Here is a 16,191-nt window from a genome sequence, read left to right as displayed (position 1 = left end):
AATATTATGTCATCCTATGTGGAGGAAAAGCCTAGTTATGTTTTAACAGAAAATTTAAAAGGCTATAAAAGATGTTACTAGTCATATCTATTTGGCATAGTGATTTTAATAACAAAATGTTATCTAAGGTAAAGGAACTTCCATGATGGTGGAGCAAACTCTATCTTCAACTAGAAAAGCTGAATGACTTTTTTCTGGCGGTAATTTAAATTTATGGCCTCACATTTACTAGGTAGCTGATATACTCTACCACCTGAGCCCTCCTCTTCTCCCTGTTTTTGATTATTCTAACACTGATACTTTAGCAGAAACAACAATCATTGCTCTAGAGAATGTTCTACCATATGAATTTTTTTGTTTCCTTAGGATTAGGTGCAGAAAAACATTCTGGTTAGAAACAATTTTTGTTAAATATTTTAGTGAGATTACCATAAATGAATGTTTTCTTTTAATTGTCCTTGCAGTTCCTTACATGTGTTTTAGGTTCTAATATAAATAAGCTCTTTATTTCTTCTGTATTTCTGCAAAGAATGCAATACCACCTCTGTATATGTTATATATTCAATAAACAAAGAAAAACCTTGACAGCAAAGTTGACAAGTATTTTTAAAGATGGCATTGTTATTATTATACTGAATAGTTTTTTTATAGCCAATTAAAGATATTTGGACTTTGCCTCTAAACTCTGTGTGTGTGTGTGTGTGTGTGTGTGTGTGTGTGTGTGTGTGTGTGTGTGTGTGTGTGTGTGTGTGTGTGTGTGTGTGTGTGTGTGTGTGCATGTGCGTGTGCCAGTATGCGTGCCCCCTGGGGCTAGAACACAGGGCCTGCGCTTATTTTGTTCAAAGTTAGTACTCTGAGCCACAGCTTTACTTCCAGCTTTCTGCTGGTTAAGTTTAGATGGGAGTCTTACAGACTTTCCTCCCTGGGCTGGTTTCAAACTGTGATCCTTAGATCTCAGCCTTATGAGTAGCTACAATTATAGGAATGAGACACTGGTGCCAGGCTTGCCTGTAAACATTTGAGAAAACTAAGCAGTTTTGTACAATCTAGTATAGTTTGTACAAATTATGTCTAGCAAAAAGCTGGGGCTAAAAGCAAATGTGGAGCAGGATGAACTGCTACGGTTGACATGTCAGGATTTGAATAGAGTAGAACGGTAGATTTGTTTCTTCTCTCTTAAGTGTCATGTGAATCAGATATGAATCAGAAAGTATAAGAGAAGAAAACAAAAAGCAAAATTGATCATTTGATCCCTATGTAATCAGCTGAGCATAGTGCAGGGCACAAGAAAAACATGGTGTTAGAATAAAAGCACAGTACATAAGCTGGGTCTCGGGGATATTTGAAAAATATTTTCAGTGAAGTATGGTACAATTTTTAAAAGTTTACATATAGATGAAATTTCCCTCTCCTAAAGAAGAAAGGGAAACATTAAATATGACTTGTTTTGAAAAACTGCTGTGGTGTAAAACAAGAGACCAGTGAATTGTACACAGAGAACACATTGGAGAATATTTATTATGTAAGAAATTCCTAATTAAGACCAGGTTTTGAACTGCTGGCTGACATTTGGGAGTATGGCAGTTCATGATAAAGACTACTCCTTTACTCTGCTCTATACAAGTATGTTTTCAGTGTTGCTCATTATATATATCCAATGCTTTAAAGGTGGCATTTATGCTTCTCTTCTTTCCTACATGAAACTCACCAGCCAATGAAAGAAAAAATGAAGTTTTATCTCATCCAAATGCAACAAGGAAAATGTACTATGTGATGCCTATAAATGTTATATGTGGTATGCTTCTACAGATTTCATGAAAAAATGGTTGGCATCATCTTGTAGCTGCTAGAAAGCTTTGTAAGGTTGGATAAAAAATAACTTTAAAATTAAACAAACAGGTTAATCTTATTCTTCTAAAAATATTGCTGAGGAAATCAAATTATTATGTGAGCATTAAGATATATTCCTTTTAAACTAAGATATACTCTGAATATATGTGAACAGTAATGTTAGCAAATTTAAAACCTACTGCATATTGTACAAAACAGTATTTAGAATGTGTGCCCTTTAGATACACACTGTTGAATAATGACTAGTTTTTTTTTTTTTTTTTTTTTTTTTTGGGTCCAGTCGTGGGGCCTGAACTCTGGGCCTGGGCGCTGTCCCTCAGCTCTTCAGCTCAAGGCTAGCACTCTACCACTTGAGCCACAGCGCCACTTCCAGCTTTTTTCTTTTTGCTTATGTGGCGCTGAGGAATCGAACCCAGGGCCTCACGCATGCAAAGCAAGCACTCTACCACTCAGCCACCTTCCCAGCCCATGACTAGTTTTTTTTATGACCCATTTAGCTGAACAATAACAAAAAGCTCATCTATTTTTTTTCTAATTTACAGAATTATTTAGTTTGGCTGACAGATGTATATTTTTGGTTCTACAAAAAAAATTTAATGGTGGTTCTTTCAGAAAGCCCAAAATTATATGGCAGATGATATGCCATATACCACTTGCCTTCAAAAATAGCTCCTAGCAAGAACCAACCTTAACCTCAGATATCAATGTTATTCTCTTGCTTCAGTGTAGGGAGTATAGCTATGCTTAACAGTCAGAAAGAGTCAATTTTGTAACAATAAAACAAGGTCAGCTGCTTTCAAGCTGATAAATACCCACCTAAATATACACCACATATATCTTCCTAATAAGACTACTTAAATATGGCATTTAATCCTAAATAGTACTTTAAACTACTTCCCTTTTATGGGATCAATTTCCCATTCCTTCTGACATTTATTGAGAAAACTTATTTATAATTATGGTTAGAACTCCAGGGAGGGGCGTGTATGCTATTGCTACTACCGAGATAAGTAAACTAGATGCCTAAAATCATTTCTTCTATTTGTTTCCAAACTACTTCATACAGTTTATGCATCCATCTGTTTATCTAAAATTCCTTGATGATTTAAAAGACAAGATTATATTAAAGATATAAGCCACCCTCTTTATTCTCCAGGAGGCTAAAGTTAGTATTCATATAAAGACATGAGATTTAGGAAGCTAATCACAAAATTGAGTACAAGTTGAGTACAAGTATTCAATAATAGTTCTTTATACTAATTTGAAGCCATACAGGTAAGTTTTCATTGTAGGGCATCTTGCCAAAATATTTCATATTTCAGAACATCTATGTTTCTGCAAAGGTGAAAGTTAATAATTAATTCCTTTACATCACAAGTATTTAACTATATACTTACTACATGCAAGAAAATTTATCAGGGCTGGGAAGGTGGCTCAGTGGTAGGGTGCTTGTCTTGCATGCATGGGGCCCTGGGTTCGATACCTCAGCACCACATAAGCAGAAAAAGCCGGAAGTGGTGCTGTGGCTCAAGTGGTAGAGCACTAGACTTGAGCTGAAGAGCTGAGGGACAGAGCCCAGGCCCAGAGTTCAGGCCCCATGACCAACAAAAACAACAACAACAACAAAAAGAAAATTTATCAAATACCATAAAGCCTATAAAATTATACAAAAGTTGATGGGTCCTTTCCTCTAAGAGGCTGACAATTGATTAGGGTCAGCACACATATCCTTGGAGATACAAAACCTGACCAACTATGAGAAAACATCCAACATTCCCTAAATGATGATGACTGATTACCTGATCTTGCAATGACATCACTGGATTATTTTTTGTAGTGTTGATGTGAAGAACATGGTATTTATTCTTTGCACACAGGTCATATGCGATATTGGTAAATGAGGTGCTAGCGGTTTTGGGAACTCTGTTATAAATGATCACCATGTCATCTTCTTCATCTAACACTATATCTTGTCGAGGTCCATCCATTGTATGTCGCTGCTCAATTTCTCGGACTTCATGTCTTGCAATTGCCCGTTCTGTAAAGAAAGAGACATGACTTAAGTTTTTAAATGACATCATAAGAAGTAGACTGCTGAACTTTGGATTATAGTAATAAGAAGAACAAAAACAAAGAAAACAAGAACTAAAAGCAAAGAACCAAACCATAGAGAAATAAAATAGGCTGACATTTTAAGAGGATAAATCTTGTTTATTCTAATAAAGTTTTTAACCCAGTATAGAATCTTCACATAAAAAACTGGGTAATAACAGTTGAAGAAATGTTATGATAGCCAAAGTTTCAGAATTACTTTTGAAAAATAAAACCAATGTATATCAAGAACAAAGAACAGTCACTAAATACAGAATAGCAAAGACCAAAGAGAATACTTCAGTGAAGTTCAAGAGTCATTTTAATTTGGGAACCAGTGGCTCATGTCTATAATCTACATCTAGAATCTAGAATTTGAGGAAGGTCAAAGCTCAAGGTGCCAGCCTGAGGAGAAAAGTTAACAAGACACCCTCCCCCCTGCCCCCTTCCTCCCCCCCTCATCCCCCCCCCCCCCCCCCCCGTGTCAGTCAATGGCTGGTTGTGGGGTAATGTACACCTATCATCCAAAGCTATGTGGGAGAATGAAATTTAGGAGGCTCATGATTCCAGGCCAGCCCAAACAGAAAAGTCCATGGGATGCCATCTCCACAGAGTAAAGCAGAATGTACTGGCATAGGCCAGTATGGGATTTTTAATGTATGTGGACTATGAGAGTCTATCTTAAAAACAACCAGTGAAGAAACAGGATGGAAGGCCTGGATTCATGGTACAGTGACAGTCCAACAGGCACGAAGCCCTGAGTTCAAATGCAACAACAACAAAAATAAAGCCATTTTTCATTCTAATAGAATTTCTACATCTTGATTTAATTCTCAAACACACAAGGACAGACTACATGAAAAATGAACTTCACAGTAAAAATGCACTGAAAAGAAATCACTTCTAATGTAAGCAAAAATTTTTAAATGCATTATATAGAATCTAGTTACCTCTGGTTTATCAAAATTTGTAAGAACAACAATTATAAATACTATTATGACTTTAGGTGTCTAAAGAGTACTACATTATAGTTAAGTTCTAGTTATATTCATTTAAGAAATGAACATATTAATACTCTTGTCTCCTCTAATCTCAATTACTACCTATTAAGTCATTCCAAAAGCAGTTATATTTTGCTTTTTACTATTTTGTATTTAATGTAAGCATCAACTTCAATTTTTTTCAGGTGTGTGTGTGTGTGTGTGTGTGTGTGTGTGTGTGTGTGGTGTATTTGGAATAAGGAAGCAAGAAAGGGAGAAAGGAGTAGAAGGAAGGAAACAATAAAGGAAAGTACTCTATTCAGACTGTACATTTCTGTGGGCAAGGTAGTTGTATCTCATATCTTTGTATAAGATTTCTTATTTGCCTTGGGCACTTTTCCTTCTCCCCTAATCTAAGTCCTTTAACTCCTCAACATACATGTTATAATTCAATTACCACCTCCCAGGAAATTATCTCCCTGATTAATCTAGATCATTTTAATATATGTGTTATCTTTTTTTTTGTTGTTGTTGGTCATGGGGCCTGAACTCTGGGCCTGGGCGCTGTCCCTCAGCTCTTCAGCTCAAAGCTAGCATTCCACCACTTGATCCACAGCACCACTTCCAGCTTTTTCTGCTTATGTGGTGCTGAGGAACTGAACCAGGGCCTTATGCATGCAAGGTAAGCGCTTTACCACAGAGCCACCTTCTCAGCCTCTATATGTGTATCTTATATTGCATATATCTCACTATATTTATCCTGTGATTTTATATTATCCCTGCCTCCATCCTATAATTCTGACAATTTAATAAGCATCATGAAACAACAATAACAGCATAATTACAAGGTCAGGCCTCAAATAATGTCAGAATACATATTGTAAATTTTGGTTCAGAAGATTTGGTTATCATGCTGTATTGAAAGAGTACACTTTGAGGTGAGTATTCACATCCAGAAGACTTGAATTGCAAGTCCTGGGCTGCTACCTACTAACAGCGTGCTTTCCAAAACAGGAGAGCACATATGATAGATATCTGTATGTGTTATACATGTACACAGATGCACAAGGTATGGATATAGAAATAAACAGAGAAATGAACTTTGTACTGCACACATCAGGGACTAGATGGGATATCCAGATATTATGTAAGTACCCAAGTGCATTATGTTGAAAGTTGAGAACAATCATCATAGAAGACAGATAGCAGGGAGGGACAATGATCTACAACATCCAGCATGCAAAGTCTAGGACAGAATCTTAGGAAAAATCAATTCTTAACAGGAAGATAGGGGTTGGGAATGTGGCTTAGAGGTAGAGTGCTTGCCTAGCATTCATGAAGCCCTGGGTTCAATTCCTCAGTACCACTTAAGCAGAAAAAGCCAGAAGCGGCAATATGGCTCAAGTGGTAAAGCCCTAGCCTTGAGCAGAGAGAGGCTCAGGGACAGTGCCCAGGCCCTGAGTTCAACCCCCAGGACTGGCAAAAAAAAAAAAAGGAAGACAGAATAAGACACCTCATGAAAGAGGCTAAACAGACGTATCTATAAAAGGTGCTAGGAAATACTTAAGTCTAAACAATCCTAGGAACCAAAGATTAACTTCAATTCAGTTTATTGATCTTATGAATCAAGGTAATATGGATTCAAAGCATTGAGCCCCACACAGAATCTAGATGTTAGATTAAATTCAACAAATATTTATTGAGAGTATCTGAATATTATTTTATTCAATAATCTTACTCAGCATTCTTATCTTCCATGAAATCTCAAACTCATTTGTATCACACTTCAAAACTATTAGGGTATTGTTATGACTACAACCCTTTTGCCCCTAGGGGATCTGAAACAGTTCTATTAACACTTGAGTGCTGCCAGTGTGAAGTTTCCCCTAGCAGCCTGACATGTGTGAAATTGCCTTTAAAAGTCACCATCCAACAATGCTGAATTTACTCTCCCTAGTATTTTGAAATGACTCATTTCCAAAGGAAATCAATTCTCAGATTCTCCAGGTTACCTCATAAACAGGTATCTGTTTTGTCTACAGAAGACATATGGTAGTAAACTGCAATCTCCATCAACTTGTAAAGTTGTATCTACATAACAGCCTTAAAAATTAGCAATGAATTTAATGAAAATCATGCTTTAGAAAAAGTTGTTAGTCTATATATATTTTAATCATGTAAGGTATAAAACTAGCTGGGCCATGAAATGAATGTTTATTTTTAAGTGATTCTTTATGCATATTAAATTATATGAAACTGTATTTTACACAACTTAAAAATGTCTTTAACTATGAAAATGTACAGATGCTGGAACCACTACGTTTTTCATCTAAATAACATACACCTTTATGCATTTTCTATTTTTAAGTGTGTATACTTTAACTATACAAGACAATTACTAACAGCAGGTAAGGCCAAACACTACATAAAAAGATAAAAATAGTATGGAAAAGAGTAACTCTTGCTAGTAATACTTAAAAAATTTCATGTAGTTGATAACATTACTACTACTGATGGTAAATTATGGTTCTTTTTTCCTATGACAACACTTAAAACTAGTAACAGCATTTATAGTTGGCCATATTCTATACATATAGAATGTAGAACGTATATAGAATGAGACTCTCTTAAGTCACGGAGGAAGGTTTATTAGATACAGCACATTTGTAGGGTACTTAACCTGACGAGCTTTTCACACGGTAGGTTAGCAACGAAGTCAAATATTTCAAAAGAACTTTAATAATAGCAATACTGATCTGTACTTGCATTTTGCATTGGATTTGCCATACAGGCCTCATTTATTAAGCATAAATATAAAATTTTCATTAGACCAAGCTCTACACAGCAATAAAGTTGTAAGAATATATATATATATACATATATATATAAAAATTTATATGTATCCGTATACATATCTATCAGACTACAGAATAACAAAAATAGAACTGAGAATATATAATACTTCTGCATTGTGGGTAACATTTTAGCACTGGAGGGATTAAAAAAAACAGCAAAGGAAAAAGAACAATAAATTGCTTTGTCCTGCTGGGTGCCAGTGGCTCACGCCTGTAATCCTAGCTATTCAGGAGGCTGAGATCTGAGGACCACGGTTCAAAGCCAGCCCAGGCAGGAAAGTCCATGAGACTCTTATCTCCAATAAACCACTAGAAAACTGGAAGTGGTGCTGTGGCTGAAGAGCGCAGGGAAGCACCCAAGCCCAGAGTCAAGCCCACGACCGAGGGTGGGGGGGTGGGGGGATTGCTTTGCCCTCAAATACTAAAACTGCTACATATCAAACTAAAACAGACAAAAGAATATTAAGAACAAATGTCCCAAATCCTAATATCTATAATTAAAGGAAAAAATATAGAAACTGCAACAACAATATTAAGATTCTATCAGATAAAAAGCCAAGGTGATTTACAGAGACTAAAATACGTATGTACAATAGAGTAAAACAAAAATACGCACTACCCCCCTCCCCACCTTCCTAATGATCTTTGAACAGTGGCTCTTTCTCCAGAAAGGATGGCATGTGCATTTCAGAGTTTCCTCCTACAGCCCAACCATAGCAGGGAAGTCCATGACCCTACATTAAATATTCTTGTGGTATGGCTTGTTAGTACCCTGCCTAAAGGCACTGATATGTATACAGAAAAAAGAGATCAACTACAAGATCAAAAACCAAGCTAAATCAAAGAGGAAACCAGCAGTGCTCATCCAATAATTGTCCATGCTGAGGGTGCCTTGACATATCAACTTGCCTAGTCAGGACTTCCCAGCAAGTATTTCTACTGTAGTGCTAGATAAACTGAGTCCAAAGGGCTTGGTATCATATCAGCATTCAGGTGGCTTGTTCTCGTTTTCTGGGAATAAATCTTGAGCTGTGTATGCTTCCAAATAATGCATTGAGGTGTAATTTCTTTCCCATAAAATGGGAAGCGGGAAATAACAATTGCAGTAAAAGAAAAATGTTCTCAGGCTTTTTAACTGAATTTTTTAAGCAACACCTACTTACAATGTGCTCACTAAGCACTATCTGATCCTTGTGGAGGTAATATTTTATAATTGCTGAATTAAATAAATTAGTTGTCTGATTACATACAACACTCATTAGCCTGAGTCACTCTTTTGAATTCATCCACTAGGTGGAACTGACAAAATAAATTTTTATCTGCAGGCTGAAGGATGGACTCTGAACACTGGTAAATGTGGTTTCTAGGTGGTCAACAAAGGATGCCTACTTGAGAATTAAAACTTAAAAGTTATGGTTAGGTGGATCAGCTTTTTAAAAAAGATGATAGCCTTCCATATGGCAATTACAAAGCAGCATCCCTTTCTCGTGCCAGAATGTATTTGAGAAAGTCAACTGAAACAGAAAACTTAAATAACAGACTCAAAACATAATACAAAAATGCTCAGTTTTCACAAAAAGAAAAAAAAAAACACCTCATTATGCCAAAAAGCAGGAGAATCTTGAATTCAATAAATAATCAAGAATGACAGCACTAATATGGCATCTAGCTATCAAGGAAAGTTTTTTCTTTTCCTTCCTTCCTTCCTTTTTTCTTTCTTCCTTACCTTCCTTTCCCTACCTCCCTTCCCTCCCTCCCTCCCTTCCTTCTTTTCTTTCATTTTTCGTGGTAGAATTGGAGTATAAGCTCAGGGCCTTATACTTTACAGGGAGATATTCTACCATTTGAACTACTCCCTCAGGTATTTTTGGTTGGTTTTTTTCTTTTTCTTTTTCTTTTGCCAGTCATGGGGCCTGAACTCTGGGCCTGGGCGCTGTCCCTCACCTCTTCAGCTCAAGGCCAGTGTTCTACCACTCGAGCCATAGCGCCACTTCTGGCTTTTTCTGCTTATGTGGTGGAAGATTCAAACCCAGGGCCTCATGCATGCAAGGTGAGCACTCTACCACTGAGCCACCTTCCTAGTCCATGTTTTTTTCTTATTTTGGGGTAGGCCTTGTGGTTTTTCCTGTTTTTGTCTGGGCTGGTTTGGGAGTATGATCTTTCTTCTTACAGTCTACTCACCAGGGGCACTCTATCTCACACAGTTTATTGATGAAATGGGAATTTTTGCTAACTTTTCTCCCCAGACTGGCCTCAAACTGTGATCTCTCCAATCTTCAACACATGTGTAACAGGTCTAAGCCACTGTATTCAGTTCAAAGAATTATTAAAATTATTAAAAATTTAAAGGAAGAGGGTGACACTGACCAAGAAGCACTGTACCAACCAACTACATAATACTAATACTACTAGTAATAAATTAAAAAATTAAAGCAGTTATACTAAAACATTCCCAAACTTTATGAGCTATTATGAACCCAATGAGAAAATTATGAACCAAAGGAGAAAATAGAAGGACTCAACAGTAAAGAGACAGAAGGTATAAAGAACCAAGCAGAAATTTTAGAACTCAGAAATACAATAACTGAAATAAAAAGCTTGGTGAATGAGCTCAATAGCAGAATGGAAAGTCTGGAGAAAACTTTAGTGAACCCAAAGACAAAAGAAATTACTCAATTTGAACACAAGTAGAGAAACTAAACTGAAAAAAAGAAAAAAAATACAACAACAAAGAAAGCCTCAGGGAACTGTGGGTTATAATGAAAGCTCTAAAATTAGTGTCAGGGAGTCTTAGAGAGAGAAAGAGGGCAAGGTGGAAAAAGTTCTCAAAGGAATTACAGCTATAAACTTACACATTTGGCAAGAGACACAGGAAGCTATAACTAGAACACTATACTAAAGACAACAGTTTTCAGTACTGAAGGGGGAAATAACTCTCATATGAAAAAATATTTTTAAAGTGGTCTCTTTCTCTTCCTTTCTCTCTCTTTTATCACTATGAGGTTTGAATTCAAGGTCCGGTAGTTTCTTGGCTTGCTTGTTTGGCTGGTACTCCACCACTTGAGACACAACTCCAACCCAGCTTTGTGACTTGTTATTTTAAAGATGGAATTTCATGGATTTTTCTGCCCAGGGTTGTCATGGGCCTCATAAGTAGGTAGGATACAGGCGTAAGCCCACAACACCCGGCTGGCTAAAGAAAGATCTTAAAAAAAAAAAAATTAAAAAATATCTAAAAACATTAGAAAGGAAAACAAAAACAGTGGGAAGGGTAAAAATACCAATATAATCAACAAAATTTCCTTTCTTTCTTGAGCTTTTCAAATATATGTTCAAATAATGCTGTATGAGATCAATCTACATGTAAACAAAGTAAATATCTCCACATAATCCAATTATGCTGTAAATGGAGAATAAAGGGACAGAGAAAAGTTGCATATCCTTCACTTGACTTAGTAAAATGATACCAGTAAAATGACATAATATTTCCATAATGAAATTTACATGATAGAATATGCATAGGTTAAACACAAAAGCACTTTAGATAAATCAAAATACATATTAAAAATGCTCCACAGAAATCCAGGAAAAGGCCTTAGGAAACAAACAAAAACTCAAAAAAACTAAGTATCAAAAGAAATTTTAAAAAACACAGCTAAGTGGATAAAAGTGTAAAATAAAACAATTCAGAACAGGTAAATCCCACATAAGGCCTAGGTTTTTCTCTAACTGTATGATTAAAGTATAGATATAAGATTTATTATTAAAATTAAACCTGTCCCAAATCATAGTTCAGAAAAATGCCCACCTGGTATAATTTTATTGCATCCAATAAAACACGGGTGCAAGAGAAGGGTCAGATTTGCCAGCCAAAGGGATAGCATTTCTAGGCAAAGATTCTTTACACATTCACCTTTCCCCACTTTTTCAGCCCTTGTTAATAAGGCTGGTACCATATATGTGTAAATTATATGCATATTTTATTTAAAATGTACTGCAGTTAAAAAAATAGGTGATAGAGTGGAGCATGGCTCAAGGGGCAGAATGCTTGCCTAGCATGAATGATGTCCTGCGTTCATTCCACAAAATAAAAACTGTATTTACTTATATCATTCACTTCAGTTCATTCATTTCAATAACTTGAAATGAAAATTGATACAAAATGGGGAGTCCAACTAATCTTCACCAAAGCATCTCAAACCATCGTTCATCCTTTTATATTAAACTTTTCAAATGAATTGTTCCTATTTTCAACTTTCATCTTGAACAACACTAAATAAGTGCCATGAGAACAAATCGTTTCCAAAGTGTCTGGAAAATACACCTCATAACTAAGCCTCTAGATGAGGGAACTGTTTTTCAAAATTGGACATGGCTAATGGAGGAGGGCATGAAATCTTGATTAGTGGCAATGAATACAACACTACAATGGTTATAAAATTATTTGACAATAATGTGAAGTAGCTCCAAAAACATCTATAAAACCTTTAGGTTAGGGCCCACTTCTTTGGCCCTTTGTGAGCCATGTACAGTGCTACATGTTTAAACGTGCATTAATTCATTTCACTCCTATAATAATTTTATGATAATACTGTATTAAGTTAGACTGAGGGAGATTACAAATTGTTAAGAACAAAGTCAGAATTCGAACTGTAATCTGATACCAAACCCTTTATTCCTGATATTCAGTAATCACCGTTCTAAATCACAGGAAGAAATATTTCTTAAGAAATTTGTATTTAATCACACAGGGATGGATATATATTACACAACATTTCATGCTCACACTAAAAACTAGAGTACATGTAGAATAAAAATGTGCTAGATGCATCCTGACCCACAATGAATTCTTGAAAGGATATAAATATCTTGAAGCATCTGAAAGCGAGGAAGCATCTGTGTGATTACTGCAGAAGGTTAAGTAGTCTATGGCTAGCAACAAGAAAGTTTTTCACATACTTGGTAAAGACAGGAAGTTAAAGAAGACCTAGAAAAGGTAATAATGGCAAGGACTTTTGCACTAGTAATAGCTAAAACCAGGGAGAGTCTGTAAAGCCAGAATGTTACTTCTGTTTTAACAATACACATTAATTTCTGAGAGTTCCATTCATTCAAGGTCACAAAGTAAGAAAAAGTACCTATAAAGACAAAGCAGGTCAATGACAACTAAGAAGCAGAATCTTATTCTGTTTTAGTTTATTCAGTGATGTATCTTTGTCTATCTTGAGAAAAAGAATTTATCACTTAGGATACTATAAAAATTAAAGGCGTGAGCCACCAGGGCCTGACTTCAGAACTTCTTCTTTTTTTTTTAATTATTATTATTTATTTTTTTCTTGTCGGTCATAGGGCCTAAACTCTGGGCCTAGGCACTGTCCCTCAGCTCTTCAGCTCAAGGAGAGCACTCTACCTTGAGCCACAGTGCCACTTCTGGCTTTTTCTGCTTATGTAGTTCTGGAGAATCAAACCCAGGGCCTCATGCATGCCAGGCAAGCACTCTACCACTGAGCCACCTTCCCAGCCCCCAGAACTTCTTTTATATACTTAAAAATTAAGATCCTCAGACAGGTTCACATGTGTAATCCTGCTACTCAGGAGGCTGAGATCTGAGGATTGTGATTCAAAGCCCAAGCAGAAATGTCCATGAGACTTTTACCGCCAATTAATCATCAACAAAAGCCAGAAGTAGAGCTATGGCTCACGTAGTAGAGTGCTAGCTCTGAGCACAAAAACTCAGCGACAGATAGGTGCTGCCATCTCATTCCTGTAATCCTAGTTACTTGAGACACTGAAATCTGAGGATAGCAATCCAAAGCCAGTCCATGCATGAAAATCTGGGAATCTTAGAAGCCGGAAGTGGAACTGTGGTGCTAGCCGTGAGCAAAAAAGCTCAAATATAGAGCCCCAGGTCCTGAGCTAAAGCCCCAGAACTGGCACACACACAAAAAAGGTAAGGTCCTCCAAACTTTTGTTCATATGGGTTATCGCTATCAGTACATTAGAAATTGAAATTGAGAACAAAACATTAACTTATTAAAAACAATCAAAAGTATCAGCATGACAATTTTTTATGAAAAATTATTTTCCAAAAAATGGTGCCTGTTACCTTTTTGATGTCTGGATAAATAGAAAAGAACTGGATTCTCATTCTAGCTTCTCTATTTAAAATATTACTATTTACTATTTGGCTTGAAAACTATGAAGAAAATTGATTCAGACAGATGTTATAGGAAAATAAGTATTCTAGTAGTCTTTTTATTTAAGCAGGAGTATTCTTTTTGACTAATATTTAACATGCATTAATTTCTTAAATGTTAGTGGGAATGTGGTATGGAACTGTATTCATGAATATTCATTTTATAGGCATATGAATGGATATACATTGTTTCACTGATCTACTTTGCATTGGCATCTGAAGAATACTTATTAGTTGAGTTATACAGATCACAAATCTAATCAGGAACATCTTTTTTACAGCTAAGGAAGCTGTCACACTCATAGCAGCAGATACAAAATATTTTAAATTATTACAATTGGCAGTCAGTATTTAAGTCATTTTCTTTAAAGTTACAAGCTCATATTATGGTTTAAATATGTCCTATCCTCCACAGGTCCCCAGATTGAACAGGTCCCAAGTTGGTGGCATTATTGTGGAAGGTGGTGTAGGTTTGAGGGAGTGTGGCCTAACTGGAAGAACATCACTGGGGGGTGATGTTACTGGGGGACGTCTTAGTCTGGTTGCTTCTTATATTCTCTCTCTTTTCCTCCTCCCTCTCTGTTTCCTGCCTGCTATCAGATAAACAGCCTCACCATGGATCCATAATCAGTGGAGCCAAGCAATTATGGGCTTCTAAACTCATAAGCCAAAAAGCCTTCTCCTTCTAAATTGTCCTCTCAGGTATTTTGAGTACCATTCATTTTGTTCATTTTTGAGAAAATATCTGCCAATTACCCAAGAGCATGAATAAATGCACTTTTTTCAGTTGGTTGTTCTTTCAAATTAAAAATACCATTCCATGAAAAAAGTGACGTGCGAGCTTGTAATGAAATCATACAAGGAGTTAAGATGGCCACTAGACTTCAATGTGCTTCATGTACGCTCCAGTTGGGGAGAAAACATAAAGAAGATCTATACCAGATAGTCAAGATTCAACAAAGTTAATTTGTTTGATGAAGGACATTCTTAAACAGAAATGGCTTTGTAGGGAAGGGAATATGAATTGTAGGTTACTGTCTGGTTCCTAAGCTTAACTAAAGAGGATGGTACTATTCATTGACATTGAGAAACTAGGGAAGGAAGAATTGGGGCAGAAGAAAGGATTTCATGATAGCTAGTACTCTACTTGAAGTTGGTTATTGTTCTGGTACCAATGTGAGTGATTCTTATTGGCAAATGCAGTAATGTGGGGGTGATGGATGCCTTTCTTCTTGCAACTGTGTACCATTGTCCCTCAAGACTGCCAATGTTTGCACACAGCTAACAGAAATGGGAAGTCAAGAAAGCACAACAGTGCAGAAGCCATAACGAGAAACTTAATTCTGTGTGCACAGTTGTTATCTAGAAATAAAGACTATGCATAAGTAATTGGCATACAGTTATCTATCTCTTCAGAGGCCCAATAAAGTAGGCTCATAGTATTTATTACATCACTCACAGTATTTATACGAACTCTCTCTATTTCTACATACAACAGAGCGTCAGTCTTAGCAGTGTGTGGGCTATTGTACTTAACCAACTTTTCCTCTGGGGGCAGCAGGAGAGATGACATTTAATTTACAAATAGTTACCCTGTGGGCAAATAGGTGACCAAACAGATTATTGGAGACAGAAGGAAATATGCTTTTTCTGTTTTAAAAACAAAAGAGACAAAATCTAGAAGATATCCAGAAATATTAGAAAGGCAATGTGCAAATCATATGGACTCAAGACCAAAGGAGAAACAGGCCATTAATGTAAATCTGAGTACATACACATCTATGGTGGAGGAAGATTCTGAAGTTTCCTCAATTCTTAGAAATACAAACCACCATTAAAATATGCTTTAAGGTGAGTGCCAGTGGCTCAAATCTGTAATCCTAGACAGAAGGATTGCAGTTTGAGGCCAGCCTGGGCAAAAAAGTGTGCTAGACTCCATCTCCAAAATAACCAGCAAAAAGTAGGGGCGGAAACATGGCTCAAATAGTAGAATATTGTTTTAGAAAGGAGACTCTCAGTTTAAACTCTAGTGCTACTAAAAAAATGTGTGCACATGTGCATTGTTGAAATAAATACCAAGAAAAATACAGCACTTTCAAAATCAAGGAAAAAATGCCAGCATTTTCTAAAAAAGTTGAATTATTTTTATACTTTTACAATGGCACTTAATGTTTCATTTATTAAGTAGAAGAAGATACGAAATAATAGGACTTAATTC

General features: G+C 36.2%; 1 protein-coding gene across 2 annotated transcripts in view; it reads right to left on the bottom strand.

The window, feature by feature from the left end:
- Hs2st1 (heparan sulfate 2-O-sulfotransferase 1) overlaps positions 1-16,191 on the bottom strand; it is a 136,430-nt gene that overhangs the window by 26,321 nt on the left and 93,918 nt on the right. For both annotated transcript variants that reach the window (XM_042692279.1, XM_042692280.1), the window contains exon 2: positions 3,651-3,889. In XM_042692279.1, coding sequence (XP_042548213.1) covers positions 3,651-3,889 — 239 coding nt within the window. The remainder of the gene's footprint in view (positions 1-3,650; positions 3,890-16,191) is intronic.

The sequence above is a fragment of the Dipodomys spectabilis genome, unplaced genomic scaffold, assembly GCF_019054845.1.
Source record: "Dipodomys spectabilis isolate Male_0828 unplaced genomic scaffold, ASM1905484v1 ptg000148l, whole genome shotgun sequence".
In the NCBI taxonomy this organism is placed as follows: Eukaryota; Metazoa; Chordata; class Mammalia; order Rodentia; family Heteromyidae; genus Dipodomys; species Dipodomys spectabilis.
Note: the sequence above shows the minus strand (reverse complement) of the source record. Positions and strands in the feature narration are given on the sequence as shown.